The sequence below is a fragment of the Hyaena hyaena genome, unplaced genomic scaffold (assembly GCF_003009895.1).
Source record: "Hyaena hyaena isolate Hyena2069 unplaced genomic scaffold, ASM300989v1 scaffold_47, whole genome shotgun sequence".
Lineage (NCBI taxonomy): Eukaryota > Metazoa > Chordata > Mammalia > Carnivora > Hyaenidae > Hyaena > Hyaena hyaena.
The window spans coordinates 3,211,469-3,230,136 of NW_024080679.1; the positions used below are offsets into that span (position 1 = coordinate 3,211,469).

The following is an 18,668-nucleotide window of genomic DNA, read 5'->3' on the forward strand; positions in this document are numbered from 1 at the left end:
GTGTGTGTGTGTGTGTGTGTGTGTTTAGGGATTTGTCCATTTCTTCTAAGTTGTCCAATTTGTTGGCATATAATTTTTCATAGTATTCCCTGATAATTGCTTGTATTTCTGAGGGGTTGGTTGTAATAAGTCCATTTTCATTCATGATTTCATCTATTTGAGTGCTCTCTCTTTTCTTTTTGAGAAGCCTGGCTAGAGGTTTGTCAATTTTGTTTATTTTTTCAAAGAACCAACTCTTGGTTTCATTGATCTGTTCAACTGTTTCTTTGGTTTCTATGTTGTTTATTTCTGCTCTGATTTTTACTGTTTCTCTTCTACTGGGTTTGGGTTGCTCTTGTTGCTCTGCCTCTAGTTCCTTTAGGCAAGTTGTTAGATTTTGCACTTGCACTTTCTCTAATTTCTTGAAATAGGCCTGGAGTGCAATGTACTTTCCTCTTAGGACTGCCTTTGCCGCATCCCATAGAGTTTGAATTGTTGTATTTTCATTTTCATTTGTTTCCATATATTTTTAAATTTCTTCTCTAATTGCCTGATTGGCCCATTCGTTCTTTAGTAGGGTGTTCTTTAGCCTCCATGTTTTTGGAAGTTTTCCAGACTTCTTCCTGTGATTGATTTCAAGTTTCAAAGCGATATGATCTGAAAGTGTGCATGGTATGATCTCAATTCTTTTATATTTATTGAGGGCTGCTTTATGTTCCAGTATGTGGTCTATCTTGGAGAATGTGCCATGCTCACTTGAGAAGAAAGTGAATTCCTTGGCCTCAGGATGCAGAGTTCTAAATATATCTGTTAGATCCATCTGGTCCATTGTGTCATTCAAGTCCATCGTTTCTTTAGTGATTCTCTGTCTGGTTGATCTATCCATTGCTGTAAGTGGGGTATTAAAGTCCCCTGCTATTAGCACATTCTTATCTATAAGGTTGTTTCTGTTTGTGATTGTTTTAAATATTTAGGTGCTCCCATATTCGGTGCATAGACATTTATAATTGTTAGTTCTTCCTGATGGATGGACCCTGTAATTATTATATAATACCCTTCTTCATCCCTTGTTATTGTCTTTAATTTAAAGTCCAGTTTGTCAGATATAAGTATAGCTACTCCAGCTTTCTTTTGACTTCCTGTAGCATGATAGATATTTCTCCATCCCCTTACTTTTAATCTGAAGGTATCTGCCAATCTAAAATGTGTTTCTTGTAGACAGCAAATAGATGGATTTTGTTTTTTTATCCATTCTGCTACCCTATGTCTTTTGACTGGAGCATTCAGCCCATTTACATTCAGTGTTATTATTGAAATATGTGGGTTTAGAGTCATTGTGTCCTTTGTGGGGTTCATGCTTGTGGTGGTGTCTCTGGTGTCTTTGTTCCTTGCAATACTTCCCTCAGAGTCCCCCTCAGAATTTCTTGTAGGGCTGGCTTAGTGGTGACAAATTCTTTCAATTTTTGTTTATTTGGAAAGACTTTTATCTCTCCTTCTATTCTGAATGACAGGCTTGCTGGATAGAGGATTCTTGGCTGCATATTTTTTCTGTTCATCACATTGAAGATCTCCTGTCATTCCTTTCTGGCCTGCCAAGTTTCAGTAGATCAGTCTGTCACCACTCTGATAGGTTTCCCTTTGTATGTTAGGGCCCTTTTCTCCCTAGCTGCTTTCAAAATTCTCTCTTTGTCTTTATACTTTACCATTTTCACTATGATATGTAGTGCAGAAGATCAATTCAAATTACATCTGAGGGGAGTTCTCTGTGCCTCTTTTATTTCAACGTTTACTTCCTTCCCCAGGTTGGGGAAGTTCTCTGCTATAATTTGTTCCAGGACTCCTTCAGCACCTTTCCCTCTCTCTTCCTCTTCTGGGATTCCTATGATACGGATATTGTTGCGTTTGACTCAGCGTATCACTGAGCTCTCGAACTCTTCTTTCCTGTTCCTGGATCAGTTTGTCTCTTTTTTTGTCAGCTTATTGTTTTTCTATAATGGTGTCTTCTAAATCACTTATTCTCTTTTCTGCCTCTTCAATCCATGCATTGGACACCTCCAGTTTATTATGTATTTCCTTTATCGCATTTTTAAATTCATCATGCCTATTTTTATACTACATGTTGATTGTAGACATAGTTTCTTTGAAGTCCTCAATGCTTTTTACAAGCACAGCAATTAATTTTAAAATTATTGTTCTAAAATCTTGTTCAGTTATGCTGCTTATATCTGTTTTGAGCAGTTCATTAGCTGTCAATTCTTCTTGGAATTTCTTTGGAGGAGAGCTCTTTCGTTTCGTCATTTTGGTTACCTTTCTGTCTCTTGTTAGTTTTTAAGACTTGTTATGCTTTCTTCACCTGTGAGCGCTGCTGTACCCAAGAGGACTCTGACTGTCTAGAGCTTGTCCTTTCAGAAAGTGTTCTTTGAATGGTATCTCTTGGTCTCTCTTGTTGAGACCTTGGTTATTTTATTTCCTACTCGTAGTGGTATTTGGGACTCTCCACCATGTGTACTTTGGCTTGTTTCTTGAGGTAACCCTGGAGAAGAAAACATACAAACACACAGGGAACAGAGGGACACAAACGCACAGACAAATCCAACAATCACGCTAACCGAGAGGGAAAACTAAAAAGTAATGAGAAAAGACGGAGGAGGGAAGGTGAATGATGGAAAATAAAAAATACATGAAAAAGTCAAAAAGAAGAAAAGAAAAGGAAGAAAGAAGAAAACCGATAGACAAAGATCGGTTTAAAGCATATAACCAGATTTCCCAGCTACAATTGAATAGCCAGGTGTATGCAGTGCTGGTTGAAGAGCATAGAGAAAGAGAGAGATGATAGGGCGGAGATGAGGCAAAATTGGAAATAGAATGAACAGGCAGAAGGGATAAGAAGCTTTTTTCAAAGAGCTAAAGGGTGGAATATGGTTGAAGAGGTGAGAGAAAGATGGTGGTGTTAGCCAGAGAAACTATCTAGTCTGATTACTCCTGAGTGGCTTTGTTAATCGCCATTAACGGTTCTACTGGTCGCTGCTTCCCTGTTGCTGGGGATTGAGTGGAGGGTGGGGGAAGTGCCGCAGCCTCAGATCCTCTGGGGTCAAGCAGCAATACAACCCGAGTGTGTCTGGGGATCGTAGTAACTTCAGGTCCACAGAGTCCACATCGCCTCAACCCGCTGCAACCGCTTTACCGGCCACCACCATGGATGATGCCGGGCACAGGGCAGTGCAGTTTTTCCTGGTGCCTTCTGGGACCAGGGCACCTAGTTTGAAGTCAGCACCCCAGCCAGAGCTAAAAAATACGGTCTTTCCAAGCGGAGGGTTTTTTTTCCTCTTCTCCAGGGACGGTTCTATGAGCAACCTCAGCTTTTCTTTCCTTTCCCCTGGACTCGCGGCAGCTCGCCACCACTCGCCGGTTTATCACTCACCGCAGCTGCACGCAAGCTGGGTTCCCTCCCCTCCCTCCGTGTCTCTGGGTCGCATCCCACTTTTATCTTCCCCAGTTCGCACTCACACACTCATGAGGTTTCCTTCCCAGTGTACTCTGTCTCTTTCTCTTCCCAAACTCCCTGGCTCAGTGTCCTACAACTTCAGGCCTTCTCTGTTTGAGAGATGGGTGCAGGCGAAATGTACGGTGCTCCCTACTTCTCCGCCATCTCGCCTCCTTCCAGAAACATTTTTAAAACTTTTTTGTTCATATCACTTGTTGATATAATGATTCCTTCCAACTGTCAGTTGAAAACAACCATCAACCCTTTCAAAGTCTTTTTTTTTTTTTTTTAATTTATTTCTAGGAGAGAGAGAGAGACAGCGTGAACAGGGGACGGTTAGAGAGAGAGGGAGACACAGACTCGGAAATAGGCTCCAGGCCCTGAGCTAGCAGTCAGCACAGAGCCCGACGTGGGGCTCGAACCCACGAACCGCGAGATCATGACCTAAGCGAAAGTCGGACGCTTAACCGACTAAGCCACCCAGGCGCCCCTCAAAGTCTTTTTTTAAGATAGAAAGTCAGGAGCAGACAAAACCAAAGCCCTTCAGATTTAGAGGTTTAGTGGCTGACATCAGGTTGAGCGGTCTGAACGGGTGCATGTTTCTCTCATGTACTCATTCTTTCACCGTGTGCTTACAGTGCACCTGCTGGGTGCTAATTGCCATAATAGGCCTTGAATACAACCTAGGACAGGAGCTCCTTCCGGAGGGACATATTGCCTGGATTGTATCCACATCATCTGGGATACTCACTAGCACCTCGGAGGCATTCGATACATATTTGTTGGATAGATGGATGGTCCCGGCTCTCATGGAGTTTAGGGCACCGGAAATTCTACTAAACTTCTTCCTTTTCTTGTAGCACTAGTATGCCAATAAGATCAGAATTAAATGAACATCAGGGTAGCTTTAAGGAGAAGATGACATGCCTCACTGGTGGCAGCAGGCAGCCTTGGAGGGAGGTGTGGTGATGCTCTTGTCCTGTGTCCCACTGGCAATGTGCAAAAGGATTGATTGTAGGGCAGTAAGACCAGGATTCTCCCGTGTGGCTTCAGGACTCTGAGCCACACTGTGCACAGAAACGTCCCAGGTCTGCTTTGTCATACGCTGGGAGGCTCTGTCTCCTCCCCTCCGTAAGCCATTATCAGTTTCTGCACACTTGAACGAGGCTGCTCCAAAGGAAGACTCCTGAGGGGCTTAGGGGAAGATGGAGACACTTGCTGAAATTGAGCAGAAATTCCCTTTGTGTTTGCTGAGCCCCGTTTTGATATGTATTGAAATAATTGATGAGCTAAAAGTTTTAAGAGACAAGAAATTAGTCCAAGATCTTGTTGCTTCCTGAAACAATAGCCAGTGTCACAGAACAGTCAGGGTCTACTCACAACGTGAGATTCCTTCCTTCTTTGATTCCTTTCTTCCTTCGTTCCTTCCTTGATTCCTTCCCTCCTTCCTTCTTTTCATCCTTCCTTACTCCCTCCCTCCCTTCCTTCCTTTTCTCTCTCTCTCTCTTCTCTCAAACCAAAGCAGCCCTGACTTTTCTACTTCTCATGGACATGGTTTGCTTGCCATGGGTGCCTGTTTTAATGTGGAAGAGGTGGGACACTTGGGTGGCTTAGTTGGTTAAGTGTCCAACTCTTGGTTTCTGCCCAGGTGATGATCAGGTTCCACGCAGGTTATGATCTCATGGTTCATGGGTTTGAACCCTACTTTGGGCTCTGCACTGATAGCATGGGGCCTGCTTGGGATTCTCCCTCTCCCTCTGCCCTTCCTCCATTCACTTGGGTGCTCTCTCTCAAAATAAATACACATAAAAAAAATAAAGTGGAAGAGGCATTCTAGGATTTTATAACCTTCTTGAGGTAGAAATAATTGGCAGTGTTGATGGCCAGTCATAACCCCATGACTTCATTAAAGGCAGGTTCAAAGGACAGGCCTTTCTCTGTTCTTTAGTAATATTATTAACCAGCAAGCTGTCAAAGGTTGTCCATTGCTACCTTACAAGCATTGCATATTTCATTTGTTATGATCACATAAAACGTGTCTTTCTAGAAAGATGCCCACAAGCTCTGGTGACTGATTTGATTGAAATAGTTTTACATGCAATTTATTTCCATCTTTTTTTCCCCAAGAGAGAAAAACAAAATCATTGAATGAAGATTGTCAGCAGGCTTTTTGCTGATAAGGGGGAGTTTGACCAAGGGCCCCCTGAACATACAGTTGTTTAAATTTGCATTTCTCCAGGAAGTCTCTAATAGCTACAGAGAATTTGGGGACCAGTGTTTAGATTTCAATCATTCCTGCTACTCTTCTCGTGCGTTATTACAGTCATCAAGGGTTCACAGTCTTGGGCTTTCAGTTATGCCCAATTGTGGGCTCTCTTAGGAACAGTTCTGTTAATATCGCTTTCATCTTCATAGGTGCAAATTCCAGAGCCAGTCAGGGGGAGAGGCTCTCTCAGCCAGATGCCAGCTTTCTCAGAGCCTGCTGGGGAGCAGTCTGCACTTGCTGGCACCACAACAAACCCCTTCCCCAACTTAGGAGGGATCGACGAAGAATACACATCACTGGGCCAATACCTGGAGCTAGGAAGTTGTACTCAACGCCCCCAGCGTGGAGAAAACCGAGATGGAAAAGACCACACACTTGGAAGTTCCTGGGAAGACCTCAGACATGACCTGAGCATCCCAGATGCCAATAAGGAAAATAGGTCCCCCTGGGAGCTGTCAGTGCTTCTCCCCCAGGAAGGCAGCGCTGACCCTAAAGAGCCCAAGCCTCTCTCTGTTGCTTCCCCTGAACCCACAGATACCATCCCCACCCTGCAAGCTACGCATGATGGGCCAAGGGGCAGAGAAGCAGCGTGCGTGTTGGAGCATCTGGAAGCACGTGGCCAAGGAGCATGGGAGACTGTGGGTTCCCCTGTGGGAGCCCCCGGTGATAAATACTGGCCTCACAATATTTGCTCCATGGACTTAGAATTGGCAAGAAGTCACAGCGAAGTATCTGATTCACGTTCTCCCGAAGACAAGACACCAGGCATTGTTTATCAAACGCGAGGTTCTGAGCCTCCTCAGCCACCACGCGAGCGCGCCAAGGAGAGAAACTCCACCATGCCCCGTCTTTTTACCAGTACTTTCACCTGGAACATTTCACAAAAAGCCAGTGAAGGTGGCACAGAGAAAAAATTCGCGGCGGTGGAGAATTTCACCCCCACGTTGGTTTCCACAGGACAGGCTGGCCAGGGGGTGCTGAGCCCCGGCAACTTAGGAGGGCTTGAGGGAAGACAGCCTCTGTGTTCTGAGAAGACCTCTTTTGTGCAGTTTCCAGAAAGAGGTAACGAGAGCCCCAGTAACAGTGCCCCAGACACCGCAGACACACCAGCCAGGGATGGTTCGGTTGGGATGCTCCCTCACGAGAAACCAACGACTGTAACCGCTGATCTGGAGGGTCTTCAGGTGACCAGGGAGAGTGGGGACACATCAACAGTTACCATTGCCACCAAAGTCCACCCAGCCAAATACCTCCCTGTCTCAATTGCTGAGAACAGTCATGCAGACGGTCCCAAGGAAAGCTCGCCTCAGGCACCAGATGAACATATTTTCCAGCTTACTTCCCAAGCTCCACTGGGTCATATTTTAAATGATCCCACAACCGAATCTCTAAAGGAGTCCTTTTGCATGGCTCCCAGTGGACCAGGAATCCAACGCCACATTCCCCGGTTCCCAGAGGGCCTCTGTAGTAGCTGCCCTCTCCAGACTGACCACCATTCTGGAGATAAGGGTATGACTGTGGACTGGACAGACAGTAGGAGCCTTGAGGAGGATTTCCAGGAAAAAGGAAGTGAAACAACCCAGAGGATCCAGCAGGAGAGCTTATCCCAACAGAGTTTTGCTTCCGAAGAGGATTTCCAAGAAAGTTGGTCCATGACATCTGTTGCCCAAGGGGAAATAAACCCAGTGGCCTTGGACCACTCACCAGCCAACTCCAGGGAAGAGAGAGGGCAGAGCTCAGGCCTGGAGACTAGTGTGTGCAAGGGGGTTGAAGCCACCATGGAAGATGGCGGTCAGGCTCTGAGCCACACTCCACCTCTCTCTGATATCGTCCTGGAAGGGTCTAGAGAGAGCGGGCCAGGACTTTGGAAAACAGGCAGCAAGCTGAAGATTATAACTCTGGATGCTCCCGTTTCAGAAGCCTGGCTACCAAGACAGCACACAGGTTCTGAGTGCAAGGAGTTAGAAGCCCGTCCCATAATTCCTGACAGGGTCTGGGCTCTATCGGACATTCTCAAGGCTCACAGTCCTCAGGCTGAGTCTGGCCCAGCCCTTGTAAATAACAGAGGAACCCATGTACGTGAAAAACCCACCACCCATGCATATTGGAGTAGCCTTTCTTCCCAGTATTTGAGCCAACCCAGATTCCTGGAGTCATCTGTGGATCCTGTAGACGAAAAGGAATTACACGTCACAGATTTGTTACCAGAGGCTTCCAAAACCAGAGAGAAAGAAAATGTGAGTATTGTGAGTCGAAGCCGAGAGGAGAGCCAAATCAAGGTGGATCACGCTGCCTTCTTTAAACAGTTTTTGACTGGCCCTAAAATTGTAGAGTCGTCTGTAGACCCCACCGATGAAACAGGTGTGACGGTGTGCAGGGGGGCTGAGACAGCAGGGCCTTCCGAATCCACACCGGCTGTCATCACAGAGGAGAGTAAACCGAACGATGGGCATGTGGGCCAGAGACTGGAATTCCAACCTGCCATCTTGCAAGTCCCACATCCTGATGAAAGTGGGGAAACCATTCAAAGCGGATGTAGAATAAGCCAAATACAAGAAGGCGGCAAGAGAAGCTCAGGGGAGGCCGAACAAAGTAAAGACAACCAAGCAGAACCTGTTTTCGCCACTTCACCTCTTTCTAACTGTCTTGCAGTAATGACTCATGCATCTGTTGGCGTCGATAGTCACAGCTCCACAGGTCAAGTTCATGACGTCCCTGAGAATGATTTAGTTGAGCCCCAAAACCACCAATATGCATTTTCTGACTCAAAGGAAAGGAGAGCTGTTGAGAGTGAGTGTGGGAAACACTCCCCCTCTTCTAGTGGTCTTGCTCCGTTGCCCTTTGCCTCATCTCCCGAAGGAAACATCTCAAACTTTTCAGTAAGCCACACTCTCCAGGAACCTCAAAGAGAGGAGCCCCGCACTCGGGAAACCAAGCCTGTGAGGGCATCTGGGTCCCCAGCAGTGACCTTGGCACCCGTTTCAGGTGAATGTGCCTCAGAGAAAGCTCCGATGACACCACAGTACCTGTGTCAACAGGGCTCCAACGTGGGCTGTGGTCAAAGAATCAGGGAACAGAAGCTCGATCACACGGCAGCCCAGACCCTCAGATTCCCAAAGGCCCCCACTGCAGTGAGTGTCTCAGACCAGTTCATGAAGCAAGAAACCTCAGGGAGTGGACATTTAGCTGAGGGGGTAAAGAAGAAAATTCTATCCAGGGTGGCCGCCCTGAGGCTGAGATTGGAAGAGAAGGAAAACGTCCTAAAGGGTTCAAGCTTTCTTAAGAAGATTCCTAAACTCGAAACACCAGCATCGCGCACCGAGGAGAAAAGAGACATCAAAAAGCCACCTTGCAAAAGAGAAGGGAAAGGTGAGACGCTGTTGCTTTCTATTGTTGTTAAAGTTTGGGTTTGTGAACCAGATTTCAAGTTCCCGTGTCCTTCTGAATCCTCTGCATTAAAGTGAGGGTCCACTGGATAGGCAGTGGTGCCGTGCCAGTGACAAAATGGCGTGGCATGTACACTCGCGGTTCTCAAACTCGACTGGCCTCGAGGCTTGTTTAAATGCAGATTGCTGGGCTCCCCCCACCCCCAGAGTTTCTGATTCAAGGTGCAGGTTCGAGAAAGTGCATGTCTAACAAGTTCCCAGGTGAGCTGGAGAGAGAATCACAGAATAGGCTGCCCATAGGTAGGTTTAAATCGAGGGAGCATGATTAAGATGACTTTCTGTTTAATTATCCTTTAAAAAATATTTTAAAAGATGAACAGAAGCATTAATCAGTGCAGCTAATTCATATAATTAAAGAGACCGCCCACCAAGCCGGATTTGCAGAAATAAACATTTAGGTACAATTTGGGAGTCTCTTCTTTAATTGGTGATTTTCATTAACAGCAGCTTTAATGAATCTTGGGTTTTCTTCCAAATTTGAGCATAACATTTCTTTCTGCCTCTGCATCTGAACCTGAAAGCTCCCTGGCGTCTCTGTTGCAAGTTTCAGACCACATGAGGCTTGGAGCCCCAATTTTAGCCACTTTTGCTCTGCTGGGGTGTCACGTCAACCCCAAACTTCATCCTTTAACCCAGATTTTAGCCTCTTTTATCTCAGAGCTCTTCTTTCCCTTTCCACGGGTGGGAGAAGTCAAAAGAGAAGACCTTGCAGCGAGGTAATGCCATTACGTGTGCCAGAGCCCAACGCTGGGGTCCCCTTAGACCCCAAAGCCGGGGGTGGGGGTGGGGAAGGGGGTCTTTTCTCCTCCTTCCTGAGTGTTCAGACCTCCAAACAGGTGTCATTATCCCAGCCCACATCACATGGGCCCTCACCCTTCCCTGCGGCCAGGATTAAATACAAAACTACCTTCTGAAGAGTTGGGGGTGGGAATCCAACCACGTTTCTGGTACATAGGTTTTAAGACCTATTTGGGGGCGCCTGGGTGGCTCAGTTGGTTAAGCCTCTGACTTTGGCTCAGGTCATGATCTCACGGTTGTGAGTTGGAGCCCCGCATCCAGCCCTGTGCTGACGGCTCAGGTCCTGGAGCCTGCTTCCGATTCTGTGTCTCCCTCTCTCTCTGCCCCTCCCCTGCTCACACTCTGTGTGTTTCTCTCTCTCTCTCAAAAATAAACAAATACTAAAAAAAGGTTTAAACCTCTTTAAAGAGGACAAAGCAATATTTTAAAAGCTCTCTAAAGTGGTTTCAACCCAAAGGGAAACGTCTATTTGGAATCCTTGTCCGTGGTTATTTGAGTTACTATGGGAACAAAGACTACCTGGGTAAGCAGAGGCTGGTGGAGTTTGCTCTCAGAGACTGAGTGGCCTCCCTGTGCACTGCGTTCTGGGAGGGAAGCGCTCTCACACCAGAGACCCCTTGGGGAAGGAGTTTGTGTGTATGTGTGTGTGTGTGTGTGTGTGTGTGTGTGTGTGTGGTGGATGGAAGCAGGTGACTCAGAGGACCCAAAGAAATGAAACTGAGTAGCCTTTCCTGGAGACGTTCACAGCTCTGTATTCACTGGGGAGCTGTTCAATCCTTTCCCATCAACACCTGGCCTGAACATGCATAGAAGAGGAACGTAGCCACACCGAAGGCTTTCCTTCTTCTCCATCCCCCCCAACCACACAAACAGGGGTCCTTTCTACAGCCCTGAGGCCTCTTGCCCAAGCCAGCTTTATCTCCCAAGACGCTCTTTTTCTCTGCTTCTCATTTTATGCCCTTCTCTCTATCCCCCCAACTTTGTGTTCAGAACTTCTAATGGGCGGGGGACAGGGTTGGCAGCTTTAGGAACATTAGGGTATCCACAAAATCATCTGTGAAGATGTAAGTTCCAGACGAGGAGGCAAGCTTGGGCAAGTGAGAGTTTGAGACGGTGGGCTTTAGTACCTAGCACAGCTAGCCCCGGAGGACCGAAATACTCTGAAATGGGTTTTGCCATCCATCAGCTTGGTGGATCTGCTCTCCCTCCCATAATATTGTATCTTCAGTTGCTCTCTAGTTGAGAGATTTGTTCCCTGAGCTGCTCATTGTTATTTCCTGGGAAGGAACTAAGCTTTTAAATATGTTGGCATCAAAGAGAGAGGAGAGGCACGTTTAACCCATGGACCACTTCCCAGGAGGGGGATGTGAGGTAGCAGCGGAAACCGGGCATCGGCGTGGAGGACCTCTGGCTTGGCCGCGGATTACGTGATGTTTGGAGTTTTGGAGCCTGGCCTGTAGAAGACTGACGTCTCAGTGCTGGTACCGCACGAGCCATTCTGCCCAGCCGGCCGGGCCGGCCCTGCCGGTCTTGTTCAAATGTCTGTGCTGCCACCCAGTGGCTGCCTGAGTAATGACACATTTAGCTGGCCTGCGGTGCCCTGGTCCCTGGTTTTAAAAGGCAATCAATGTTCAAAGAGCTCAGCCCAGCCTTCCTCCCCACTCCTCCCCGCCCACCACACACACCAGGGAGTTGTTTCCTGATTGCTCCCATTTCATTCCAGAAGACCCTTCTCTTCTGTTCATGAAACTGAGTTAAGAAATCACTGCAGTCTGCTAGGATGTCTTCAGCAAAGGTAGCCGATAAAGGGGAGAGATGGAGGAGTATTATTCAGTAAATAACTTATTGTTGCTTTACCTTTTACATCTGGGAGCTTAACCACAGTTACTTGGATTTTGTCTGCGCCCTAAGCCCCAGTTCTGATTTTGACCTGGATCATCTGGTGATCATTTACATGCAGCTCTATTTAGCCCAACGTTTATAGATTAGGTATCCACAATCCCCAAACCTCTTTAAAAAAAAAAAGTCTCTCACATTCTATTTCACTTAGATCTCATTTTGGGAGTCTTTTTTAAAAATATTTTTAAATGTTTATTTTTTGAGAGAGAGACAGAGAGAAAGGAAGGGACAGAGAGAGGGAGACACAGAATCAGAAGGAGGCTCCAGGCTCTGAGCTGTTAGCACAGAGCCCGATGCGAGGTTCAAACTCACAAGCCATGAGAATATGACCTGAGCTTAAGTCGGAAGCTTCACCGACTGAGACACCAAGGTGCCCCACGTTGGGAGTGTTAAGTAATGAAAAAAGAGATTTTTTTATTAGATTGATTTGCTTATTTTCTGAATATTTAGGCAAATCACATCTCCCCTTAGACACTTGGATTCCTCATCCATAAGTTGAGGGTGATAATTATTATCCCCCTTCTTGGGATTGATGTGAAAATTAAACATGATAAAATGGGAAAGACTTCTCTGCATGTGAAGCTCTCTGCCACTATTGTAAGAACACTGACCTGAAAACCTCTCCTTTCCAGCTCCAATATTACTAAAAAGGATCCAAGCCGAAATGTTCCCTGACCACTCCAGGAATGTAAAATTAAGCTGCCAGTTTGCAGAAATTCATGAAGATTCTACGATCTGGTGGACAAAGGATTCAAAGCCAATAGCCCAAGTGCAGAGAAGGTGCGGTATTTGCCCTGTAACTTTTCACGGTTGTTGCTTATTTCACAACATATTTCTAAAAGAAAATAGTGATAGGAAGTAAAAAGGAAAATTGAAGCGGAAACCCCACTCTTGAAGTATCCAAGACAAGTAAGTAATGAAGACAGAGGTCTGGACGGGGAAAGCAGGGAAGGCCTCTTACCCAGGCTTGGCCACCCCTGAGTTTTGTGGCCTCAAAAAGTCATGAAATGTATTATGATGTTTTTAAAATCAGGGGGAAATGACAGGGAGCCTGGGTGGCTCAGTCGGTTGGGTTTCCGACTTCGGCTCGAAGGATGATCTCACTGCTCTGGAGTTCCAGCCCTGATTGGGGCTCTGTGCGGACAGCTCAGAGCCTGGAGCCTGCTTCGGATTCCATTTCTCTGCCCCTCCCCTGCTCTTGCTCGCTCTGCCTGTCTCTCAAATACAAAATAAAACATAAAAACATTTTAAACCAGGGGAGCATGCCAAATATCCTCTAGTCTGAGGTTCCGTGGTCCCAAGATTATAGAGCTCTCCTCTGTTTGTGGATTTGGCTGTGTTTTCTCTTTCATAAATTCCCATTAGCCTGACCGATTTCAAAGCCAAGAAGGCGAACCCAAAGAAAAAGACAATCCATGAAGTAATAGAAAGTAGCAGGGATTGAAGATCATAAGCAGCCATTTCTAAGATGAGAAAAGCCAGGTATTTCTGGGGCCCTAGGATATAAGAGGAGAGGAAGAGGAGGAGGGGTGGATGGAGAGGAAAGTGAGAATCATTCCCAAGAATACCCGCGTGGAATGAACCCAACCAATGGCTTCCTAAAGCGCCTTGCTGGCAATAAATGCTTGTTCACGTGATCTGTGGACCGTGGGCTTCACCCCACACACCTGACGGGGAGTGGCTTATCCCAAAACAGATCACCTGGTTCTATGGGAACCAGTATAACTAAGGCAAGCCCCAGATGCTTCTTTCTGCTGAGGCAAGACCCCGTTCAGCAACCTGAGTCACGGAAGGTGTCCTATCCCCTTAATCTCGTCACAAGGAGCCTGAAAAAGGAAGAAAAATCTAAGTTTTCAGTATAATTAAATCAAATATGTCTGCTTGGAACATATGTCTGGAAATTATGCCCCAAACGCCATAGCTATGGCGAATTCGAGCTATAGTTTCTTTTCTGTAACATCACTCCAGAAAATCTCAGTGGATTGTGACAGACGGAATAATGCCGGGCAGACTAAAACGTTGCCATTACTCTGCCTGTCTCTGTATGGCTAAAGGAGAATTATAATGGGGAATAAATGGCTTGGCTTTAAAAAGAAAAAAGTTCAAGGCCATTCCCTAGAGCTTTATAAAAAGAAACACTAATTATTCATTTAAAGAATTTGCTGTAGCTGTCAGCCAAGGATAATTAACCAGTAGGGTTTTTTGCAATCTTGCTCAGAGCTCAGAACTGGCACTTGACTCTTTTGGGTCCATTTTCCACTTGAGATGTCTGTAGTAAAACTAGCCTCCCTGTTGGGAGCACATGACAGTAGTAGGCATGCCATTCACCAGTGACGTGTGGCCAGGCCTTTACAGTCTTACCCATGTTGGGTTCATTTTGTCTTGGCAACACTGGCTTGGGTGCCCGCATCCACCTCTTCTTCTTTTCCTCCTCCTCCTCCCCTCCCCCCGCCTTACTACCACTACCATTGGTTTTGCTGTTCATGGCACAGTGCCTGGAACTTACTAATGTTGGGTTGGGCGGATGGAAGAATGATACTCACTAGAGGAATACCCTACTCACAAACGCCCTCAGCCATGGGTCCTTATTTACAGCAAAGACCCCCTTTCTCTCGTCCCTTATTGTGTCTGTGTTTAGATTTGGTTTAGAGTTTTCAGGTTCCCTTCAAGTGCAGGGCACCTGGATCAGTAACTTAATTGAGGTGAATTCTGAGCAGAAATGTTAACGACGGCCCCCACAATTCACATTTCTGGTCCTTTGCTCTACCCGTCACAGCCAAACCTCCCAAATGGTTTTGAGGACTATTGCCTATGGGAGTGAGGGTATTCAACCAAAATTGCACCATCATCTCCCACAGATAATGAATTATGTAAACAGCCTATCGAGATCTTGTCCTTTCGTCAGCCCACTGGCCCAAAACATTAGGGTAGGGAAACACCTGTTTCTTTCTCCCGAAGTGTGTCAGAAAAATGCACCTTCAGAATGACAAAGCACTCAAATATTCACGTCCCCTATTGTAGTGCTGGTGATAACTCCGCTGTGTCCTTGGCCATTGCCCAAGCCGGTCAGAAGGATGAGGGCATCTATTGTTGCTGCATCAAGAACAGTTACGGCAAAGCGACCACTGAGTTTAACCTTACCGCTGAAGGTAAGCCTCAGCCTCTCAGTGTCAGGGAAAAACCACGAGCCTCCCCGGCCCCCTCCCCCCTGTTCAGAATGCCCACATGCACTGAAGACACTCTCTTCTTTGTCTTCTAGTTCTGAAGCAACTTGCAAGTCACCAGGATATGAAAGGTAAGCTAACCCGAGTTGACAGGGGTCACTCCACAAAGCGTGAAATGGCTCTTGGCATCGATGGTTGAAGCAATATTCCCATCGGCTCTTCTAACCAAGCAGGGGAGAGCGCAGGAATGACTGGGAAATGAATGACACAGTTCATGAGCTATTTCAAGCTACTGGCAAGGCCTGGAGAAGTGCGTGAGGCTACGAATATGCAGAAGTGTATTTATGAAAGATCAGACTGTAGCGTGCAGTTGTTGAGGACGGGCTGGTGGGGCTTTGGGGTCAGACTTCTTCCTCCACGCCTCAGACTTGCGTCTGGCCCACCCCTGCCGGGGGTTTTCAACCTCTGTCATTCATACCGCCTGTTTTGTTGCTCTGGTTTACTTTCCAGTTTGACTCACTTTTCGGTTTGAGCAAATTCCAAGGACAGCCAGGTGCCCTAGGAGAAGAACTCCGTTCCCTTGCATCTTCATGAAAATGAAAGATGGCTTCTGGTGCTTTCCTTTGGCATTACTGGCCCCGGTGTTTCAATGGCGTAACAACTGCCCTGAACAGTCACCTGCCCCTGCGCCCCCCACTGAGTACAGTTCGGGGGAAATTTCCTGACCCCACACATATGCCCGTCCCCACCCAGTGGCGTGCTGGAAAATGTTTAACAATCTGCCCCGGCGAGGGGGGGGGGTGTGCCCCGATTTGTAGAATCTGCTAATTTCTGTGGTATACAGCCTCTCCCCATGGCTAATTTTCAACTGCCAGTGTGACATCCAGAGAGCCTGGAGCCAGGAAGAGATGCCCAGGAGCCGCTCTCCGTAGCTGGAGCGAGCAGCCCACCTCTGCGTGCCTGCCCCGCCCAGCTCCTATAGCAATTAGCACCTCAAAGGACCTTTGGCCAGGTTTAGAGGAGGTATGAGTAAGACTGACAACTCCATTGATTCAGCATCTTAAGGAAATTTATTTCACGTGCTGATTTTCAGACAAACAAAACACCTAAAATCTTTGTGAAAACCAGACCATCAAGGCAATTATGATGCAGTAACAGCCAGCGCATTAAAGGCAACGAGCTGCGATCTTGACTTAGACATAGTTTAGCAACTAGATAATCATGATATTTGTCCAAAACCTCAAAGGCAAACTCTTTGCAATCCTATTCAAATGCTACATGCCTGTCTTTCGCGTGGAGTATACTTGTAAAATTTTAGACCCTTTTCCCACATCTGTCCTCATCTCCCCAAAAGTCTAAATATGCAAAGGAGTGTCCTTCCTCTTTATACGTGAGAAAACAAAATGACTTTCAGAAGAGGGGCTTCTCGGTTTCATCAGCTTCTCAGCCTTGTTGGACATTCACACCCCAGATACTTGCTGTGACCTCATGCATTTTAGGTTTGCATGAGTTCTTGTTTCTAGGTGTTTACCAGCTAGAAATGAGACCCCAGTGGGCATGAGCTGGTGGAAGCAATGTGCCACTTACAGCTCTGTGACTCCAGCCAGAGGGCGACATGGTCTAGACCCAATCACATCTCCTCCTCATGCCAGATCCCCTGTGGTGGGGGGGTTCCAGTTTCAATGACAACCTCCCCCCCCCAGCTGGGGGGGGGTCCATTCCCTCCTCCCGGTTCTCTTCATCTTTCAGATGAAGAAGCTTCAAATAACTTTTCTATCACCTTTCTTACTTGGAGGAGTCTCTCTCATGGAACATTTTATTAATTGAATTCTCCAGAGGAAGAACAAATAACATTTTACAGGCTGGTCTCTAATTAAAACCGCATAAAACCCAGCTCGTGGGAAAGCCCAAAAATGATGGGTCAAATAAAACACAAGCTAGCACAATTTAATGATCACACATGGGGCTTTCAAAGGAAAGTTCTAAGACTTATTTTTTTTTCTTTCACTGTTTTATCTTTGTTAAGTAGACATTTCTGTTGGAAATTATAGAGAAGATTGTTAATTATACCCAATATAGTACTATACAAAAAAATTCCCTTATTTCTAAGCACATAGCTGGAAACAACCTTTGTAGTAAATGTGATGCATTTTTTAAGCACTCAGTGCACAAACCTTTGTTAATAATAAGCGCGTTTTAAAATTTGGGGAATTTGAAGGAACACAGAAAGGGGTAAATATAGCTCATATTTATTGGGCTCTGGTGTGTATCCATAAAACACTTCCTGTATTCTTTAAGTGGTGTTAGGGGCCAAATTGTTAAAATGAAATCAACCGTGTGACTAGAATTGAGATTTGGGTTATAAAAAAGCATCCCTTCTTTGAAGTGATCCAATTTTTAAATTTAACTAAAAAAAACAAATACTCTATACTGTAAATTAATTTTTTTTCTGGTTCTGTTACTAAGGATGAAATCTATGATACACCAATCTCTTTAAAAGTTGCCGGGGGTGGGGGGCACCTGGGGAGCTGAGTCAGTTAAGGATCTGACTTCGACTCAGGTCATGATCTCATGGGTCGTGAGTTCAAGCCCCGCATCGGGCTCTGTGCTGACAGCTCGGAGCCTGGAGCCTGCTTCAGATTCTGTGTCTCCCTCTCTCTCTGCCCCTCCCCTGCTCACACTCTGTCTCTGTCTCTGTGTCTCTCTCTCAAAAACAAATAAACATTAAAAAATTTTTTTAAATTTGTCTGAGACAGTGTCTCAGTTGCCTGCCTGTTCCCTGCTTCCTACATAGAACTCTCTAGAAACCCAGGACAGGCTACTTGGCCTGAGGCTCACTCTCTCCGTTGTGAAATCCTGGAGGATCTTGCTCTCTTTCCACAGGCTCTGTCAGCACTTTTCTATGTTTTCTTTGAGAGAGAGAGAGGGAGAGGATCCTAAGTAGGCTCTATACTCAGCACAGAGCCCAACATGGGACTCAATCCCATGACCCCGGGATCATGACCCAAGCAGAAATCAATAGTCTGACACTCAATCCACGAAGCCACCCAGGCACCCCCAGCACTTTTTCTGAGTCCCCCTCCCTCTCTTTCTTTCTGCCAATAATGAGGCCTATTTGTTCATCAATACTCTTGAAGAATAATTTTAATCTCTGTGTACCTTCAGCCGCTAACTTCAGTCACAGGCTGCTCTTAAAACACATGACCTGAAAATATTTTTAAAAGCAGAGAAAACTGTTTCTCTAAACAGTCTAAATAGAAATGTGAAGTGAGATTTTCACACGACCCGTGATTTCTTTCTTCTTTTAAACATTCTGAAAGATGTCAGCTTCCGTCGACTTTGGGAATTGAAGGGCATTAAAGAAATCTGAACAAACTGATTATATTGAAAGCAATCTCCTCTTCTCTCAGCCCATCAGAAAGCTGACCTGTTCATCTCCAGGTTAGAAGGGAACCTTCCGATTGCATCCATGGTCACCTGAAACATGGAGAATCAGCTATGAAAAATCTTGGTGCTAGAAAAAAATAATTTGACTTTTCCTTTTACAAATAAATCCAAAATAATTAGCCTTTTTTTTTTCAGTGTCTCTTCAGAGGAGGCTCTTTATAACTGTTTTGTCCTTGCCCACCTAT

At 45.9% G+C, this 18,668-nt stretch overlaps 1 protein-coding gene across 1 annotated transcript in view; it reads left to right on the forward strand.

The window, feature by feature from the left end:
* ALPK2 (alpha kinase 2) overlaps positions 1 to 18,668 on the forward strand; it is a 123,711-nt gene that overhangs the window by 80,881 nt on the left and 24,162 nt on the right. Inside the window, exons 6-9 of the mRNA XM_039230535.1 lie at positions 5,879 to 9,098; positions 12,505 to 12,652; positions 14,894 to 15,021; positions 15,132 to 15,167. Coding sequence (XP_039086466.1) covers positions 5,879 to 9,098; positions 12,505 to 12,652; positions 14,894 to 15,021; positions 15,132 to 15,167 — 3,532 coding nt within the window. The remainder of the gene's footprint in view (positions 1 to 5,878; positions 9,099 to 12,504; positions 12,653 to 14,893; positions 15,022 to 15,131; positions 15,168 to 18,668) is intronic.